This window comes from Salvelinus alpinus, chromosome 14 (assembly GCF_045679555.1).
Source record: "Salvelinus alpinus chromosome 14, SLU_Salpinus.1, whole genome shotgun sequence".
In the NCBI taxonomy this organism is placed as follows: domain Eukaryota; kingdom Metazoa; phylum Chordata; class Actinopteri; order Salmoniformes; family Salmonidae; genus Salvelinus; species Salvelinus alpinus.
Window position 1 is genome coordinate 1,722,933 of NC_092099.1, and position 19,331 is coordinate 1,742,263.

The window sequence follows — 19,331 nt, forward strand, 5'->3', positions numbered from 1 at the left end:
ATGGACTTATATCAACTGCCATTCAGAGCACTGTTAACATCAAATTGTATGTGTGAGGTATTATTGACCCCTTTGGTTCTTCTATGGTTGATATGCATGCCATTGTTGAATAGATGATTTTCAGTTTGCCATGCCTGCTGTTTACAATCTTGTGATTTAACAGACAGAATGATGTGCTTGAAATCTTTCGTTTCATATAAGTGTAATATAATTTTGATAGCCCAAGAGCTCTATTTTTACAAACCAAATGCAAACGTGAATCTTAGTGCATTCGCAGAAATATTTGAGCTATTTTGATGGCAGGAATTATAGGCGCAACCCCTGGGGTTAGTGTAAAGCGGCAGGCTTTCTATCAATTCATAAATTGTAGGTGTGACAAGGGCTTTTTATGTGGTTGCTTCAAGTTGTGTGTTTATGGTGTTTGATGTCCAATTCGCAATGAAGTCATGGATGTTCGTCCTATCCATAGTTTATTAAATATTATAGGGCTACAGTAACCGTATAACAGGCCTAGCTATAACAAAGATGTATAAAAAAATGTAAATACAAAAGAAGTAGGCTAGTTGGCTTCAACATGGAAATAGATTTGGCTACATATAGCATTTGCATTTCGAAAATTGCATTTCATGTCCGAGCCATGGACATTGCCTTCCAAACATGATAATAAGATTAGACTACCTTCGCCGTTGATATGACCCGTATGGTGACTTGCCAGGTAAAGAATTGTAAAGGTAAACAAACAAACAAACAGGCAAACATCAATAGTGAATTCAGCGCCACAGACAGAATTACCACGATTTTACATTTAGGTCCAACAGAGGACAATTAATTACAAAATTATCAACGAAAAACAATAAGCATTCTTTTTTTTATCAACAATGTTTCTAAACAGGCTTCCTGCAGTCACTTAGAAACCTGGCGCTTTCCCATCCGAATACAATAGGCATAAATATATACAGTGGGGCAAAAAAGTATTTAGTCAGCCACCAATTGTGCAAGTTCTCCCACTTAAAAAGATGAGAGAGGCCTGTAATCTTCATCATAGGTACACTTCAACTATGACAGGCAAAATGAGGAAAAGAAATCCAGAAAATCACATTGTAGGATTTTTAATGAATTTATTTGCAAATTATGGTGGAAAATAAGTATTTGGTCAATAACAAAAGTTTATCTCAATACTTTGTTATATACCCTTTGTTGGCAATGACAGAGGTCAAACGTTTTCTGTAAGTCTTCACAAGGTTTTCACACACTGTTGCTGGTATTTTGGCCCATTCCTCCATGCAGATCTCCTCTAGAGCAGTGATGTTTTGGGGCTGTTGCTGGGCAACACGGACTTTCAACTCCCTCCAAAGATTTTCTATGGGGTTGAGATCTGGAGACTGGCTAGGCCACTCCAGGACCTTGAAATGCTTCTGACGAAGCCACTCCTTCATTGCCCGGGCGGTGTGTTTGGGATCATTGTCATGCTGAAAGACCCAGCCACGTTTCATCTTCAATGCCCTTGCTGATGGAAGGAGGTTTTCACTCAAAAACTTACGATACATGGCCCCATTCATTCTTTCCTTTACACGGATCAGTCGTCCTGGTCCCTTTGCAGAAAAACAGCCCCAAATCATGATGTTTCCATCCCCATGCTTCACAGTAGGTATGGTGTTCTTTGGATGCAACTCAGAATTCTTTGTCCTCCAAACACGACGAGTTGAGTTTTTACCAAAAAGTTCAATTTTAGTTTTATCTGACCATATGACATTCTCCCAATCTTCTTCTGGATCATCCAAATGCTCTCTAGCAAACTTCAGACGGGCCAGGACATGTACTGGCTTAAGCAGGGGGGCACGTCTGGCACTGCAGGATTTGAGTCCCTGGCGGCGTAGTGTGTTACTGATGGTAGGCTTTGTTACTTTGGTCCCAGCTCTCTGCAGGTCATTCACTAGGTCCCCCCGTGTGGTTCTGGGATTTTTGCTCACCGTTCTTGTGATCATTTTGACCCCACGGGGTGAGATCTTGCGTGGAGCCCCAGATCGAGGGAGATTATCAGTGGTCTTGTATGTCTTCCATTTCCTAATAATTGCTCCCACAGTTGATTTCTTCAAACCAAGCTGCTTACCTATTGCAGATTCAGTCTTCCCAGCCTGGTGCAGGTCTACAATTTTGTTTCTGGTGTCCTTTGACAGCTCTTTGGTCTTGGCCATAGTGGAGTTTGGAGTGTGACTGTTTGAGGTTGTGGACAGGTGTCTTTTATACTGATAACAAGTTCAAACAGGTGCCATTAATACAGGTAACAAGTGGAGGACAGAGGAGCCTCTTAAAGAAGAAGTTACAGGTCTGTGAGAGCCAGAAATCTTGCTTGTTTGTAGGTGACCAAATACTTATTTTCCACCATAATTTGCAAATAAATTCATAAAAAATCCTACAATGTGATTTTCTGGATTTATTTTCTCATTTTGTCTGTCATAGTTGAAGTGTACCTATGATGAAAATTACAGGCCTCTCTCATCTTTTTAAGTGGGAGAACTTGCACAATTGGTGGCTGACTAAATACTTTTTTGCCCCACTGTATATATTAAAAAAATATATATTGAATATTTAAAACATACAATATACTTGCAGTGAAGCCGCTCAACAACTGCATCACATTAGTCATCTAACAGCCTCCCATCCAGAAACACACACAGAAGCAACCAGGGTCAACACCCTGCCCCAAGACCCCCCCCCCCCGGGAAAGAATAAATAAATACAATAAATACATTCCCCACCCCCAAGACCCACCCCCCCTCTGCACCAACAACCAACAAAATGAACAAAAGAGAAAGACAAAGGAAAACAGAAAACAATGCAAAAAACAAAAGACATCAAGGACAACAAAAATCATAACAGCAAGGCCAACTGAATATGTTTAAGTGCATGTTTGGCACTATTTACATGTGTATGTGCACATGTGTGCATTTGAATGAGAGTTTGTGTATATTGCATGTGTACAAACACCTGCACGGCATCAGCCTCAGACAAACCGGCATTAACTGTAACAACACTGCCCCTCAGTGTCACTCTCAGTGTCACTCAAACTTACTTTTTTTAATGTTTCATTTTGACTTAATTATTACTTCTATCTTTGACCGTCATTCTAACCCCGCCCAGCAACTCCACTTCCACTTGTCTCCAAATACACATCCCAACCCTCAGCTTCCCTCAGCTTCCCTCAGCCCATCCCACCTATCTCTGCTGGCCACCCTCTTCGGATTTCTATGCACAGTATATCTTTCAACTATGCTGTGATGTTTAACATACAATTTCAATCTATCTAATCGAACAGAAGATACACAGATTGCGAGTTGAAGAGGAATACTTTTACTAAGAGTATTAGTATACAGTATTAGTTATTGAATGACCTGGTCTCTCCAGATCTCCCAACAGTACTATTTCTAGGGTCAATTTTAGATCAATGTTATACATTTTCAACTATTCCTGGGCAGGACCAAAATAAATGGTCTATTGATTCTGTATCCTCACAACAAAATCTGCAGAGCTTTGATGATTGTATGCCACAAATACTCAACATTTTGTTGGTGGCAGGAATTCTATATAATATTTTTAGCTGAAAAGCACGAAGTCTTGAATCTTGCGTCAATTTATATATCAACTCATACCATGGAATCGGTACATCAAAAATCTCTTCCCAACTATTCTGCAATCTGTATGGCACAGCTGTCAACATCCTGGTCCTCAAATGAAACTGGTATACTTTCCTATTTATGCAATTTTTATTCCTCCGTCAGTTGTGATCCTTTATATTGGGTAGACAGACCAGTTCCCTACCTCCTCCCACTGCCACCTGCCTCCTCCATTTTTGAGATAATGCTGTAATCAATTGGTTGTATTCTTGGATTGAGCAGACCTTCCCATACAGTTCTGATAACTCCATGAAAGACATAACTCTACCATTCCAATTTACAATACCATTTAAAAACAAAATACACTTCTCAAACATATTTTCCATGAAAACAGGTATTTTATCAACCAGCACATTTGAGTTCAGCCATAATATTTGTTGTAATATTTGTTCTATCTTTTCAAGGGAATGAAATAGAAATTTTGGCCAGCTCTGGAATGCTTGTTTGAAAAATATTAAATTAAATATTCAATTAATTAAATTAGTGGAAATGAGACATGGCAATCTGCACGAAGGTAAAAAGGCAATTTTGAAGCTTGTCTTAGTAATCTACTTGAGATCTATTTAGGGTTCAAGTAACACTTTGAATAAGTAAAGCTTTAAGAGAGTTTAGTGCTTTTATATTTAATAATCTCAACCCACCCAATTCATATTCAATGTATAGATAGACACACTTTATCTTGTCTGGTTTAGCGTCCCAGATAAAGCGAAATATTTTTTGCTCATATGATTCAAAAAAAAAATCATCAGGAGTAGGCAGCACCATAAGTAAGTGAGTAAACTGAGATATGACTAAGGATTTAATCAGTTTTATATTAAAATTCATTGAGGAGAGCTCATTTATATCTTTTGTGATATGAATACCAAGTATGTCTACTTCACCGTCAGCCCATTTTATAAGTAAACTGCAGGGTAATGTAAAAGTAAAATTTGGTAAAAGTCCAATATGTAATATTGTACACATCATAATTAGGTTTTAGTCCAGAGAATCCAGAAAATGTCTCTAGATCTTCAATGAGACATAGCAGGGATCTAGCTTGCAGACTTCATATAAAACTTGAGTCATCGGCATACATGTAAACTTTTGTTTTTAAGCCTTGGATTTCTAATCCTCTAATGTTGTTATTTGATTTTAATAGCTAGCATTTCGATGGCCTTAACAAATAGATATGGTGACAGCGGACACCCTTGTTTAACTCCTCTTGACAATTCAAAACTCTGAGAAGTAGCCACTATTTTACACATGGGGTTGCTATACATTACTTTTACCCATTTTATAAGAGAATCACTGAAATTGAAAAAAATCCAGGCATTTATAAATAAAATCTAGTCTGACTTTATCAAAGGTCTTTTCAAAATCGGCAATAAATACCAGGCCTGGCTTCTTAGATGTTTCATGATGTTCTAATATTTATAGTAGTTGTCTTGTATTATCTCCAATGTATCGTTCATTTAATGGATGAACAATACCTGGTAAAACCTTTTTAATTCTGAGTGCTATGCATTTCGCTATTATTTTTGCATCACGACTTTGAAGTGTAAGTTTTTAAGATAGACTGGGTCTTTATATTTGGTATCTGGGTCTTGTTTAATAATAATGAAATTAGACCTTCCTGCTGAGTACCTGACAGACTACCATTTCTATAGGAGTGGTTAAAACAAGCTAACAATGGAGCTTTGAGTATATCAAAAAAGGCTTGATAAGCCATCAAGCCCTGGGGTTTTTCCAGACTGAAAGGATTTAATAGCCTCAAAATGTTATTAATCTGTAACTTGGCCTTCGCATTGATATAAATCTATTTTTTTAATATAGAGACCCGTTCCGACCAGACCCAAGGATTTTTTTTAAGCTACTTTATTAACCGGAGCTGATAAAGCACGAGGGAGAGGAGATAGAGAGAGGTGGATATCTATCAGGGGTCAATCTGTGTGTGTAGACTACAGTGAAAGTAGCAGTCTACCTGTGGCTCTTGATCGTTGTAGCTTTTTCCTCTCCTTGAAGTTTTAATTACTTAATTTAACTCCCGTTTCCCTTAAATAGATATCTCCTTACTTTTATAAGTAAGGAGTAGCCTACTCCTTACTTCTATAACTGTAGCCTATTGCCTCTATGATTACTTATGATTAGCCAACAACAACAACAATTGCTACAGGCTCTCGTGAAAAGCAAAGAGCAGAAGCATAAATAGAAAAATGTCTCTCTCTCTCTACCGCAGCAGTTACATTCGGATCTGTATGGGTCCTTCCGGATAAGTCCGTTAAAATTACACATACCTGAGATGCATGACAATCAGATCCGACCCAGACCCGTGACATTATTTAGAATTCTGGATCCGGATCCGCTCAGGTCCCGGATCGGGTCTCGGGTTTTTGGCTACAGGTGAATCCGTGAAGGCCTCTACTGTCACTGACATCTTTCATTCAATGGGCATTGCACATAATGAGTCGAAACATATTACAGAAGCTGTAAAAAAAATCGAATATAAAGAAAAAAGGCGAATGTCTGCTGACTTTTGCTGCTCCCGAAGATGATATTTCACTAAACATTGGTGATAGGCTACTGATTAGGCTATTGTGCACTTCCGCTGGCAAAATTGATGCCATAACCAACTTTCTTACTGCTATGACCAGCTTTTGGTTGGTCTTAAATATTCCCAGTTGCACTGCATGAAATTGGCAATTTGGTGCACGTTTTTAAGGGCACAGCTCAGATATTTCCATTCCTCCCACCTCAGCGCAAGCACCTTGATGTTAGACGGATAAATTACCAACCCTTGCGCAAGGGTTGGAAGATAGCAAAGCGCCTACAAGCATGTGCGTATGACAATAGCACTGCCTTAAAGCCAGCCGAAAATAGAACTCCCAGTGTTAATGATATCCTTGACATTACTCACACTGGCCCAGGTATCATTTAGAACTCTTTCTCTAACAGATCATTTCCCATAACCATCTTCTTTCAGGAGCCAATCTGAAAATGTTTTGAGGGAATCATCCCCACAAGTGCTCCCACCCCCCTCCCCCAGAATTATTAAATGCCCCTCCACTTCTCCAATGCCAAGCTGCTCTGGATCAGCCCCTCACACACCCCTCACACCCTGCAAGAAACATTTTGTGCCAACCGACTACCAAGACACAGTCCCTGCTGAATTTGAGGAAATGTTAAGGCATCCAAAATTATCAGCCATGTCTCAAAGCAGCACTCAGAATTCCCGTCCTCAGACACCTGTCAGTGTCAACGAATACTTCCACAAGGAATATCAGCCTAGGCCGTCCCCAAAACTGACCAGAGCAAGCTCCAAGATCTTTGAGAAGGTGCGCGGTTTTGAAGAGGCAAGGCGAAGTTATGACCATGAAGGCTCCATCTCGGGACGGTCCTGGGCCGGGTTCAACCACGCTGGGTCTGTCGACTCAGACGATGGAGGGAACCGGTTGGGCGTCTCCAGAGAGAGCTCGAGGGAAGACCTACGAGAGGCTCTGAAGGAGGACGCTGCCGAACGGAGGTCCAATTTCAGACAGAAGGCTGCGTCCTTAGAGGACTGCAGGCCCTGTACCACCCAGAAGGTCCAGGAAATCGAGAACAAGTTCACTGAAGAGCTTCAACGAATCAAGAAGCTTGTGGGTAAACCTCACATGAAGAAGTCCTTCTCCACCGAGCAGCTCTCGCTGAGGGCAAGAGGCAGGCAGCCCTTGAGGAAGATTGAGCCCCTCCCACCGCAAATTCTCCAGAAGCTCCAGGAAAGGGAGCGAGCCCATCAGGAGAAGGAGCAGAAAGAGACAGAACAGCCTAAAAATGTAGCGCCACCAAAATCACCACGACTGCACCTACAGGCACAGCAGGGGCAGCCTTCGCCCCAAACCCACGAGATTGAGGGCCCATCCATGAGTAACATAACAGTCAGTAGATTGGGAGAAGTAGCAGCCACTCCAGAATCTATGCAACTGGCTGACTTATCGGGACAGAGGCCAACAAGACAGGAAAATCGAGTCAGTCCAATCAAGGAGATCCTTCAGAGGTCTCCATCACCAGTTGTTCAGAGTGTATCTCATATGCAGGAGTCTCAGGACATTCAAGAATCTCCTGCCCAAAATTCCCCAAAGGAAGAATCGTCAGGAAGAAAAACACCTGTAGAGGTAGCCTTAAGAAAAGTAGAGTATAAACCAAAAAGTCCATTGGTACAGAGAAAGCCTACCGTTGTACAAGACCATCCAATACAACCTCTGCAAAAACCTCCATGGCTGGTTACCTCTTCTACAAATATTCCACTCTCCCCATCTGAGGAGAAACTGGAAGTGGAGTTAATCAAGCCAGCCCCCAAGGTAATCATACCTACCATCATTGTCAAAGAAGAGCCCATGGAAGAGGAAGTTCCTCCAGAGACTGACAAGTCTAAAGAGGTGACCAATGTGAAAGAAGGCCAAACACAGAAGACCCGGGGGAAGGGTCGCTGCGCTTGGCCCATGTCTCCAGAGTTAGGTGCGAATTATTTTCTATATTTTCTGGTCAAAATGAAAATGTCTGTCATGTGTATATTAGAGGCTTCTTATCTTATTAACCTTGTCTTTTCAATCTCCAATGCTAATGGGTATTCCTCAGTTCTGAACACAGCCATGAATGTCTTTGTAATTTCATTAAAACTGGGTTTTCAAATTACGTTTCGTCATCTGTGCAGATTCTTCAGACGACTCTTACGTGTCTGCTGAAGAGGACCCCTTGGAGGCCCCTATGTTTGAGTTTCCTCTTAAGGACACTGTGGCAACTGCTGGTACTGAGGTCCTGCTGAGAGTCATCATTGCTGGCACTCCTCTCCCAGAAGGCAAGCTATCTCAATCTCTATGTAGCACATACACTGAGTGTACAAATCATTAGGAACACCTTCCTAATATTGAGTTGCACCCCCTTTTGCCCTCAGAACAGCCTCAATTCGTTGGAGTATGGACTCCAAGCTATTGAAAGCGTTCCACAGGGATGCTGGCCTATGTTGACTCCAATGCTTGCCACAGTTCCAATGTTTCCCACAGTGTGTCAAGTTGGCTGAATGTCCTTTGGGTGGTGGACCATTCTTGATACATACGGGAAAAAACCCAGCAGCTTTGCAGTTCTGTACTCAAGCCTGGCAGCTTCTACCATACCCTGTTCAAAGCCACTTAAATATGTCTTTTTGATATCACCTCAGCTTATATTTGTGTCCTGATCTGTGTCCTTATCTAGTTACCTGGAGGCGAGACAATATTGAGATCACTAACAGCCCAAACTATGGGGTCAAAGTGGAGGGAGAGCGGTATTCACTTCTCATCAAATGTGCAAAACCAAGTGATGCTGGAACATACTGTGTGACAGCTGCCAATGAGGCTGGGCGAGCATCTAGCAGTGCCACCCTTTCCGTCAAACCAGGTAAGCATGAGTTGCAAAATTGCATTGGTTAGATCACACCCCCCCCCCTTGAACCTGATGTCTGCTTGATGTCTTTAGCCTTTGGGAATGGCACCTGACTTTAGCTAACTTTTGCTAACAGAGGTCTGTACCTGGATGGTTGCATCAGTGATGGCATACCATTCTAAACTCCTCGAAAAATATGTTCTATCTCGAAACTAAAAGGATTCTTTGGCTGTCCCCACAGGAGAACATTTTGAAAAACCCTTCTGTGTGTCAGGCAGAACCCTTTTGGGTTTCATGTAGAACCCATTCCACAGAGGTTTCTACATGGAACCAAAAAGGGTTATATTTGGACAGCTGAAAAAAATCTTTTTTAACCTTTTTTCTAAGTGTAAGTCCTCGGTTATTTCAGAGAGATGAATTAAAGGATGTAGTGGACATTTGAGTCACTCCATTGACCTATGTGTGTGTAATTTTTATTTGCAGTTGCAGAGAAAGTGTCATTTAAATTTGCACATCAATGCCTTCAAATTTGATGAGTACAAGGAAATTAATATCAGTGGGGAAAAAGTCTGATAAGTCTTTAAGAAAACAGCATACTTCTGAACAACAAGTGATTCTCATAAATAGGGACCTAGATAAACCTTCCTTTTGTGATGTCATGCTGTGAATGATTCATGTGGAGGTTTTCCAATCAGATCAAAAGAATGTACTTTGTTATTTTATTCTTCATAAAGTTATTTCCTCATTTCTCCTCACCCACTCCATCTTTCATAATCTCTCTCTCTCTCTCTCCACAAAATGTGTGCAAGCAATATATTCCAGCTGAGCCAACTCACTTATAGTTACCATAGCAACTAGGAGGCTAAATTGAACCAATACAGTGTTAAGGAACACCGGTTTCCTTTCCATAAATCCCCTGTTGTTGTTCAGATATCACACATCTTGTGTAAGGTAAATTACACCATGGTCTTGATTTTTAAGCATAGGATAATGTATGTATATATTCAACCATAAAACTCATCAGTTAATTATTTCATCTAGAACTTATATTACTCAAATTAGAAACTTGGACCATTTGCTCCCTGAGCCATCAAGATGGTGATATTATTTACAGAGTACAAATTAATGAGAATATGAATACTTGTATATGAGGGAGAAAAAAGAGAGGGAGAGAGGATAAGGTTAACACCTGAAGATAACAGGTAAAACACTCATGATTATGCTAACACACACACACACACATTATCGTACATAATTTGTCGTTTTTACTTAACTCCTTTGTACACGGTCACCATTTACATAGACATACAGTACCAGTCAAAAGGTTGGACACACCAACTCATTCAAGAGTTTTTCTTAATTTTTTACTTTTTTCAACATTGTAGAATAAAAGCGAAGACATCAAAACTATGAAATAACACTTATGGAATCATGTAGTAACCAAAAAAGTGTTAAACAAATCTAAATATATTTTAGATTTAGATTCTTCAAAGTAGCCACCCTTTGCCTTGATGACAGCTTTGCACACTCTGGGCATTCTGTCAACCAGCTTCATGAGGTAGTCACCTGGAATGCATTTCAATTAACAGGTGTGCCTTGTTAAAAGTTAATTTGTGGAATTTATTTCCTTCTTAATGCATTTGAACCAATCAGTTGTGTTGCAACAAGGTAGGTGTTATACAGAAGATAGCCCTATTTGGTAAAAGACCAAGTCCGTATTATGGCAAGAACAACTCAAATAAGCAAAGTGAAATGACAGTCCATGATTACTTTAAGACAAGAAGGGAAGTCAATCCGGAAAATTTCAAGAACTTTGAAAGTTTCTTCAAGTGCAGTCGTAAAGATAAAATATATGCTTTTTTTGGTTACTACATGATTCCATATGTGCCATGTATTAGTACTGATGTGTTCACTATTATTCTACAATGTAGAACAAAAACACCCAAAACACCCAAGATTGGCAAATTGAATATTAGGCATAATAACTTTAATAAATAAGAGATTATTAATACTTAAGAATTGAAATGGTTATCATGCTTATACATTCTTTTTTTTTTACAATTAATTAAATAGTTATTAATGAATAGTTCATACATTTTTTATTAATGCTTATTCATGAAAGTTATACGGATGCCCAATAAAAAAATTTATAACGTAGACCCTTGGAATGATCTAATTTGAAAGACTTGAATGACTTATTAAAAAATCATTGTTATTTTATCTAATTAGGCCTCATTTGTTATGCAGCTTGTCAGACAATGTAATGGTTGCTGCAGCCATTCATTCACTGACTCCATCCATTGATATGATTATTCATTGACAGTTCTTTGATAACCTACAGCACGGCTGCTTTTGAACGCCAGAGCATGTAAGTGGAACACAGAAGTGATGGTTGCTGATAATGGGCCTCTGTACGACTATGTAGATATTCCATAAAAAATCTGTCGTTTCAAACTACAATAGTTATTTACAACATTAACAATATCTACACTATTTCTGACAAAAAAAATGTTTTTCTTTCAAAAACAAGGACATTTCTAAGTGACCCCAAACCTTTGAACGATAGTGTAGTGGTTCATTTTGTCCAGGTGTGAAAGGGCAGTGTGGAGTGCAATTGAGATTGCATCATCTGTGGATCTGTTGGGGCGCTATGCACATTGGAGTGGGTCTAGAGTTTGTGGGATAATGGTGTTGATGTGAGCCATGACCAGCCTTTCAAAGCACTTCTTCGTTAAAGACGTGAGTGCTACGTGTTGGTAGTCATTTAGGCAGGTTACCTTAGTGTTCTTGGGCACAAGGACTATGGTGGTCTGCTTCAAACATGTTGGTATTACAGACTCAGACAGGTAGAGGTTGAAAATGTCAGTGAAGACACTTGCCAGTTGGTCAGCGCATGCTCACAGTACACGTCCTGGTAATCCGTCTGGCCCTACAGCCTTGTGGATGTTGACCTGTTTAAAGGTCTTACTCATATCGGCTGCGGAGAGCATGATCACACAGTCGTCCTGAACAGCTGATGCTCTCATGCATGTTATAGTTTAACTTGCCTCGAAGTGAGCATAGAAGTAATTTACCTCATCTGGTAGGCTCGTGTCACTGGGCAGCTCGCGGCTGTGCTTCCCTTTGTAGTCTGTAATAGTTTGCAGGCCCTGCCACATCCGATAAACGTAGGACCGGGTGTTTTACAATTTGATCTTAGTCCTGTATTGACGCTTTGGCTATTTGATAGTTCGTCGAAGGGCGTAGCGGGATTTCTTATAAGCATTGAACGTTGCCTGTAATCCATGTCTTCTGGTTGGGGTATGTATGTATAGTCACTGTGGGTACGACGTCATCGATGCATTTATTGATGAAGCCAGTGACTGATGTGGTGTACTCCTCAATGCCATCAGAGGAATCGCAGAACATATTCCAGTCTGTGCTAGCAAAACAGTCCTGTAGTTTAGCATCCGCTTCATCTGACCACTTTTTTATTAACCGAGTCCCTGGTGCTTCCTGCTTCGGTTCTTTCTTGTAAGCAGGAATCAGGAGGATAGAATTATGGTCAGATTTGCCAAATGGAAGGCGATGGAGAGCTTTATACGCATCTCTGTGTGTGGAGTAAAGGTGGTTTAGAGTTTTCTTTCCCTCTGGTTGCACATTTAACATGCTGGTAGAAATGAGGTAAAACGGATTTAAGTTTACCTGCATTAAAGTCCCTCTGCCACTAGGAGCGCCGCCTCTGGGTGAGTGTTTTCCTGTTTGCTTATGGCGGTATACAGCTCATTGAGTGTGGTCTTAGTCCCAGCATCAGTTTGTGGTGGTAAATAGACAGCTACGAAGAATATAGATGTAAACTCTCTTGGTAGACAGCTTATCATAATACACTCTACCTAAGGCGAGCAAACCCTTGACACTTTCTTAGATATCGTGCACCAGCTTTTGTTTACAAATATACACAGACCGCCTCCCCTTGTCTTACCAGAGGCTGCTGTTCTATCCTGCCTGTTACGTTCCCCAGTTTCTGTGTTGTGGTTTGTATTTGAGTGTGTGTTTCAGGAGATAGCTTCCTGAGTTCTCCCCAACCAGCTAATTGGTCGACTCCACGGCTAATTGATGATTGGAGAGCTGACCCCGCCCCCTCGTCAAGAAGCAACTGACTCAGAGAGAGAGAGAGAGAGAGAGAGAGAGAGAGAGAGAGAGACTTTTGACTTTTGGTCTTTCTTTATTGAAACATTCTCATTTCATTTAACACTCACCCCCCCTAAAAATAAAAAAAATTAAATATATCCTGTACTGCATACATGTACCACCTCACCTTTCCATCTACCTCATGATACAAACCAACATCACCATACACAAAAACAATACCCTCTCCTACAACCGTATATCCAAAACATCTTCCCCAGCAATACAGACAGGCCCCCCAACACACCATATCTCCTCAAACATCTCCACACATTTGATCAGTTTATAGAACTCAAACTCAACCCTAAGGCGCGCAGAGACCATCCCATTAAACAATAGTAAAGGGTCTGTTATCCCCCCACCTTTGACCCTGTTTCTCCTTGTTAGCCAAATAGCTAATTTTGCCTGAGCAAACAGAAAATTCAACAAAACACATTTTTCTTTCTCCTTACTCGAATACCTGTATCCCATTATAAACATCCCAACAGCAAAAACCACCCCCAACCTCTCACACAGACATTCCAACAGAGACATTAATGGCATTAACCTGGTGCACACAGAAAACACATGAATCACAGTTTCATTCATTTGACAGAAAGGACACCCCTGCCCAATTCCCGGATCAACACGTGCCAACCAGCTGTTAGTGGCCAGGGCTCCATGTAGAACCCTCCACTGGAGGTCCCCTGACCTCTTTGGTACTGGGGGTTTGTAGAGCGCCCTCCATCTAAAACCCACCATACTCTCCGCCCCACATACCCCCTGCCACTGATGTGCCTTCACTCCTGTTAGGCTTCTAATGTTCCTAACCTTAACGCAGAGGTTGTAGAGAGCTTTACCTCCCACCCCCTCAAATTCCCCCAGGCTCGGAGTGTTAAAATCTAACAAGTCCTCCAGACCCCCTTGCCAGTCTCCAGTCTCTGCCGTCACCTGCAGTGGCGGAAACATTGGTGGCCCCTCTCCCTTTGGCCTCTCAAACACCCCCCTTACCTGCTCAGACAGTGCCTCCTGGACCTCCTCCAGGAATCTCTCCAACAGTCTAAGAGACGTTATTCCTGTTTGTTGCGCCAAGACCTCCGGGGTTTTCCACCCCTCCTCTCCCAGCAGTCTCAGGTCACCTAGCCTTCGTAAACCCCCTGCCATCAGTTGCCTCTGCAGGGTGGCAGACTGAACCGATCTCAAAGGGATGGCTGGGTTGTGGAAAATAGGCTCCTCCCACACCCACTGCCCAGGCTCCACACCCCCTTCTCGTATGGGCCTTAGCAGCTGCCAGGCCCTCAGCACCCCAGAGTAAAACTCTGAGAGACCTGCTGTACTCAGCCTCTCCAGCTTCATGAGGAACAGCTGCCGGTCCAACCCTAATCCACCAGCTCTCCTCAGCAGTGCGCATGCTGGTTCCCTCCAGCCAACATCGGTATGATACAGCAGTCTCTGCACCGCCTTTAGCCGGAAAGCAGCCATCCTGCTCTCCAGTTCCACCAGGCCCTGTCCTCCTTCGTGGACGGTCATGTACAACACTGCTGCCTTCAGCCAGTGATGTCCCGACCAAAAGAAATCCACCAGCTTGCGTTGCAGGTCTGCAAGCAGACCGGCGGGGGGGTTGAGGACAGCCAGTTTATGCCACAAGGAAGATGCCACCAGGTTGTTAATTATCAGCACCCTCCCTCTATATGACACTTGGGATAGGAGCCACCTCCACCTGGCCAGTCTTGACACCACTGCCTGTGACAGCCCCTCCCAGTTCTTCCTGACCCACCTCTCCGAGCCCAGGTACACCCCCAACACTTTAAGCCCTTCACAACCCCACTGCAAACCCCCTGGAAGCAGAGGAGGAGCCCTATCCCCCCATGCCCCACATAACAGAGCTTTGCTCTTTCCCCAGTTTACCTTAGCTGATGAAGCTCCCTCGTACACCTTCAGACTGGTCTCTAGTTCCTGCATATCTTGCCCATCCCTGACCATCACAGAAACATCATCTGCATATGCTGAGACTGCTATTCCTGTCACCACACCCATGCCTGTCCAGCACACTCCCTGCAGTCTCCTGCGTAGCAGTCCTAAAAAAGGCTCAATGGCTAGTGTGTATAGCTGCCCAGATAGAGGGCATCCTTGTCTAATGCCCCGTCTCACCCAGACTGGCCTACTGAGCCCCCCTCCCACCTTAACCATACATGACACCCCAGCATACAACAGCTTCACACAGGTCACAAAACTCTTCCCAAACCCAAACACAGACATCACATTAAACAGATACTCATGATCCACTCTATCAAAAGCCTTCTCTTGATCTAAAGAGACCAGTCCAAAGTTCACATTAGAACCTCTCGACAAGTCCAACATGTCCCTAATCAAGAACAAGTTGTCCGTGATTGAGCGTCCCGGTACACAATATGTCTGGTCCTTGTGTATTATAGAGTCCAGATGGGACTTCAGTCTGTTAGAGAGGACCTTGGCAAAAATCTTGTAGTCCGCACAGAGTAATGCTACAGGCCTCCAGTTCTTAAGTTCACACAAGTCCCCTTTTTTGGGCAGGAGAGTCAGAGCCGCCCGACGGCAGCTCATCGGCAACTCTCCTACCCCGATGCATTCACGCAAGACGCAAAAGAAGTCCTGTCCAATTATTCCCCAGAATTTTTTGTAAAACTCCACTGGGAGTCCATCGACCCCCGGTGCACGACCGGGGGACATCTGGGTTACGGCCTCTGCCAGTTCATGTGACAACAGAGGAATGTCCATTTCATCCCTCTGTGCCCGAGAGAGCTTAGGGAGTCCTGCGAACAAGACCTGAGCACACATAGGATCACACATTTCTGCCCTATACAATTCAGTATAAAACTCCACAGTCCGCTCCCGCATCTCCCCCACCACAGAGGTCACCCGCCCATCAGACAGCCGTAGACAATGCATACCCTTGGCTTCACTGCTCTGTCTTTCCAAACCAAAGAAGAAGGAGCTGGGAGCATCCATCTCCTTGAGCATGGAGAACCTAGCTCTTACAAGTGCTCCCTTTGCTTTAACCTGGAAAAAACTGCCCAGGTCCCTACGTAATTCGGCTAAATTAGCCTGGAGGCCTACATTGCCTTGCCCCACCATCTCTACCTCCATCTCACTAAAACACCGCTCTAGTTCCCCCAATACTCTCCTAGCCTCTGAGGATGAGAGAGCTGTGTACTGTTGACAGAAAAGCCGAATCTGCACTTTCCCCACATCCCACCATTGACTCAGAGACTCATACTCCTCTCTTCGCTGCCCCCACCTTTCCCAAAAGGTCTGGAAAACTGTGCAAAAAGTGGCATCTTGTAAGAGCTTTACATTGAACTTCCAATAAGATGCCTGCCGGGGCCCTGGTGAAATAGACAGCCGAGCCATGGTTATGTGATGGTCCGAAAACCCCACTGGGAGAATGGTAGCGCCCAGCAGCCTATTGCTCTGATTCCTAGATATGTAAAAACGATCAAGTCGGGCTGCACTCACCCTAGCCCCAAAAACCTTCACCCATGTATACTGTCTTGTGTTTGGATGTTTAGTTCTCCAAACATCCACTAGGTCAAACTGATTAATGATGTCCCCTAACACTCCCACTGACACTGAATGAGGCTCTTCCCCATTTCTGTCTTTTGTAAAATCCATTGTACAGTTCCAGTCACCTCCGATCACCAGCGTCTCCTCAGGCGCTACTTGTGAGAGTTCCTGTCTAAGACTCCCAAATAGAACCCCTCTTTCTCTCCCTGTGTTAGGCGCATACACATTTATAAAAACAAAACCCATGCTGTTAATTTCTGCTTTAACAACAAGCAACCTACCCTTACACACTTCCTTTGAGGAGCAAATTTTTACAGACAGACCCGGTGCAAAAAGGACTGCCACCCCTGCACTAAGATTTGTCCCATGGCTCAACACACTTGCCCCTTTCCACCAGAGCCCCCAATCAACTTCATTCACCACATCACTATGCGTCTCCTGCAGAAATAACACATGTACTTTTTTTTGTTTTACATATTCACCCAACACACTCCTCTTTCCCGCATCTCTGGCGCCATTTATATTAAGCGAGCCTACCCGAAGAGTCTCCATAAGAAGTGGGAGAAAAGCCAGCAGAGAAATAGACCAATAGCAAAGCTCAAAAAGCCCCAGTGTCAGAAAGAAATTAAACATTTAAACAGTGTCTGAAGGTAAACCTTTACGCACTGTTGTGACCCACTTCCTCAACCTAAACCGTTTCTTGGGTGAGAGGACACCATGCCCCTCATTTCTCATAGCATGTTGTACTGATCTTACAAACTTTCTAGGATCAGGAAAAAAAGCCTCAAGATTAACTTTTTTCCCCTTAGTCTCATTCAGGAACCTTGTCAGTTCTCTCAACGTGTACTTAGACCCCTCTGGTTGACTGGCTGTCAGCTCCGGGCCAATTGAAGAGGAGTCTGAAAAAAATAACTCCTCATCCTCTTCCTCAGACTCACTTTCCTCCTCTTCTCTATCTCCCACCCTGACCACCTGCTCTTTCTCTCTGGTTAGGGCCTCACCCACAGCAACAGGCAACATTTCCATGGTGCCTTTGTCCACACCCTTTTTCCTTTTCCGCTTGACACCCTCCTCCTCCCCCCTAATCTCTTACACTTCCCCACTATACTCTCCTCATCCACTAGAATAACCTGACTAGACCCAGTATCATCTACACCACCCTCCATAGCATGACTAGGGCCAGCCTCAGCTACCCCACCCTCCATAGCATGACTAGGGCCAGCCTCAGCTACCCCACCATCCATAGCCTGACTAGACTCAGCCTCTGCTATACCACCATCCATATCCTGCCTAGACCCAGCACCCTTTACACCACCCTCCATAGCATAACTAGGCCCAGCCTCAGCTACCCCACCATCTCTAGCCTGACTAGACCCGGCCTCTGCTTCCCCACCATCTCTAGCCTGACTAGACCCATCCTCCACTACCCCACCATCTCTAGCCTGACTAAACTCAGCTACAGCTACCCCACCATCTCTAGCCTGACTAGGCCCAGCCTCATCTACACCACCATCTCTAACCTGACTAGGTCCAGCCTCTGCTGTCTGCATCTCCTTACCCCCTGCACCTTGACCCTGATTTCCCCCACTGGCGCTTGTACCCTCACCTTTTCTACGGCCTTTGTGTGGGCACGCAAAACTCTTGTGCCCCAAATCCCCACATTCAAAACACCGTAGACTATCTGTGCTGGCAAAACCTGCATAGAGCCCCTCCCCATGTCTCACTTTAAAGTGCACATTTAGCTGTTGCTCGTTGTTGTTCAGAAACATAAACACTTGCCTCCGGAACGAAACAACGTGTTTAACGGCATCTGCCTGAAACCCTGCTGACAGTACACGGAAACCGCTAGCAAACTTACCAAAACGACTCAGCTCTTTCCTAATTTGATCATCCGTAATAAACGGAGGCAAATTTGCCACTACAACTCTTGTTGAAGGGGTAGAGAGAGGTGAAATTGACACCAACACATCCCTTACAAATATTCCGCTAGCAATTAGCCTACCAACCAAATTAGCCCTTTTCATGAACACAACCACAGCTTTGTTCATTCTAGAAGCAGAATGTATAAACTCAGCTCCTACCTGTTCACCGACCGCGAGCAGAACCTCCTCCACCTTAACTCCGTTCTCAGGAACACACCTGAATCCATGCTGTATAGACAGCGTCTCCTCCGCGCTAGGCTGAGAAGCCATCGCGCACACCACAACTTCCAAACCCCAGGAAGGTTTCTCTGTCCTCTTCCACCCTAACTTTGAAAAAAAACTTTGGATACCGCTAAAACAAATATTGCATTAACCCTCCACCATAGAAAATAACATGTAAAGAAAAGAATCAAGAAAGTTAGTTAGGATAGAGCTTTCCACACCAAACACTCAAACTCCAAAAACACCCAGCATGCACTGAGAGAGAGAGAGAGAGAGAGAGAGAGAGAGAGAGAGAGAGAGAGAGAGAGAGAGAGAGAGAGAGAGAGAGAGAGAGAGAGAGAGAGAGAGAGAGAGAGAGAGAGAGAGAATAGGCAGGCAGGCAGGCTATGATCATAGGCACTTTGGGAGTGTTTAGGCATGAGGCCCGCGGGCATACATATACCCGTAG

General features: G+C 43.4%; 1 protein-coding gene across 1 annotated transcript in view; it reads left to right on the forward strand.

Annotated features, from left to right (window-relative positions):
- The first annotated feature begins 6,082 nt into the window (after positions 1–6,082).
- LOC139539205 (striated muscle preferentially expressed protein kinase-like) overlaps positions 6,083–19,331 on the forward strand; it is a 111,573-nt gene continuing 98,324 nt past the window's right edge. The window contains exons 1-3 of the mRNA XM_071342106.1: positions 6,083–8,147; positions 8,344–8,487; positions 8,883–9,065. Of these exons, the coding sequence (XP_071198207.1) occupies positions 6,725–8,147; positions 8,344–8,487; positions 8,883–9,065 (1,750 nt within the window). The 5' untranslated portion in view covers positions 6,083–6,724. The remainder of the gene's footprint in view (positions 8,148–8,343; positions 8,488–8,882; positions 9,066–19,331) is intronic.